Source organism: Sinocyclocheilus grahami, unplaced genomic scaffold (genome assembly GCF_001515645.1).
Source record: "Sinocyclocheilus grahami isolate Dianchi unplaced genomic scaffold, SAMN03320097.WGS_v1.1 scaffold20174.1, whole genome shotgun sequence".
Classification (NCBI taxonomy): domain Eukaryota; kingdom Metazoa; phylum Chordata; class Actinopteri; order Cypriniformes; family Cyprinidae; genus Sinocyclocheilus; species Sinocyclocheilus grahami.
In genome coordinates, this window is record NW_015517912.1 from 1,989 (window position 1) to 3,287 (window position 1,299).

Sequence of the window (1,299 nt, forward strand, 5' to 3'; positions counted from 1 at the left end):
AGGGTTTACCAAACAGGACCTGTGTCTAATATGCTCAATTGGTCAATTAATTGTGGATTAAAATCATCACAACATTGCTTAGCATTGCTAACAAAATCAGTGAATAATATAGTGAATATGCAATGAATCGCCCAGCCAAGAATAATACACAATCTTCCAGAGATTGTTAAGATACATGGATGGAGGAAGTTATTCAAGCATATGAGCACTCACCTTGGTTTGACCGCGGACACTTTTGCTGTGCGACTGGGGAAAGCACTGGCGGGTGGCGTCGGGGTGAGGGTGGTCCTGACGCCCCTCCGTGGGTCCGTGGACCTCTCTTCTGGGATAGAGGATGGAGTATCCGGGGTGAGGGGAATGTCTTCAAACGGGTTTGTGGAGGACGGCACATCTAGACGTTTGGGTTCATTCATAGCTTGCTCTCTCTTCTCCTCCTTCTTCTTTCCAATGCCAAAGAGAGAGGAGAGCCGTTCGGTTACTCTGGACTCCTCCTGGTGCCGCTGCTCCTCAGCTCGCTGCACCTCTTCCTCTACCTTGTGCTTCCTCTCCTGCTCTTCAAGCCTGCTTTTCCTCTCTTCCTCTAGTTTTCTCTCTCGTTCTTGCTGTCTCCTCTGCTCTGGCTCTACCTGTTGGTCCAGCATCTCTTGCAGGTTTCTTCCTTCTGGTTTCCTACCTTTCTCCTCCACCTCTACATGACTCCTATCCTCTAGAGGGCGCTGTGGGACAGGAGAGGCTTTGTCTTGCACTTCAGGCTTATATGAGGGGATACTTAAGCCTTTAAGTGAGTCGATGGACATGTCAGAAGTATTTCGTTGGTGGTATTTGCGAACATCCTCCACCGAACCCTTTCCTGAGCTGTTCAGACTAAGTGTGGAGCCAAAAATAGCTTTAGGTTCTTGTTCCTCTGCATAAACGTGGCTGCCGTTGATACAGAGGTTATTCTGCTCCTGGATGTTTTGTTTAGAGCGGCTCAGAAGAGAAAAGGGGCCAAGAGACACTTTGCTATCTGAGCTCTCAGTACGCTTGTGTCCGAGTATTTTAAACTTCTTTTTCACTGCAAGAGAAAATAAGAGGACAATATGTAACTGCAATGTAAATGAGGTCCCAAATGTACTTGCGCAGTGTCAGAAACTTTAGCCACATTTAAAAGTGTCTGGATTATATATATAAAAAATAACACATTTGCCGTGACTTTTTGATTTGTAACTGGAGTAAAGGTGAATTTTAGCAGATGTAATATGATGTACATATTTACTACAGCTTGTGTCCAAATACTTTTTATACATGATAATCAAGCAA

General features: G+C 45.0%; 1 protein-coding gene across 1 annotated transcript; it reads right to left on the minus strand.

Moving 5' to 3' along the window:
* Positions 1 to 213: 213 nt before the first annotated feature.
* On the minus strand, positions 214 to 1,085 carry LOC107579780 (uncharacterized protein KIAA1211 homolog; the record flags this gene model as incomplete). The annotated part of the gene is made up of 1 exon (XM_016265575.1): positions 214 to 1,085. A coding segment is annotated over one exon (872 nt), but the record flags the coding sequence as incomplete, so codon positions are not given.
* Between the last annotated feature and the right edge of the window lie 214 nt (positions 1,086 to 1,299).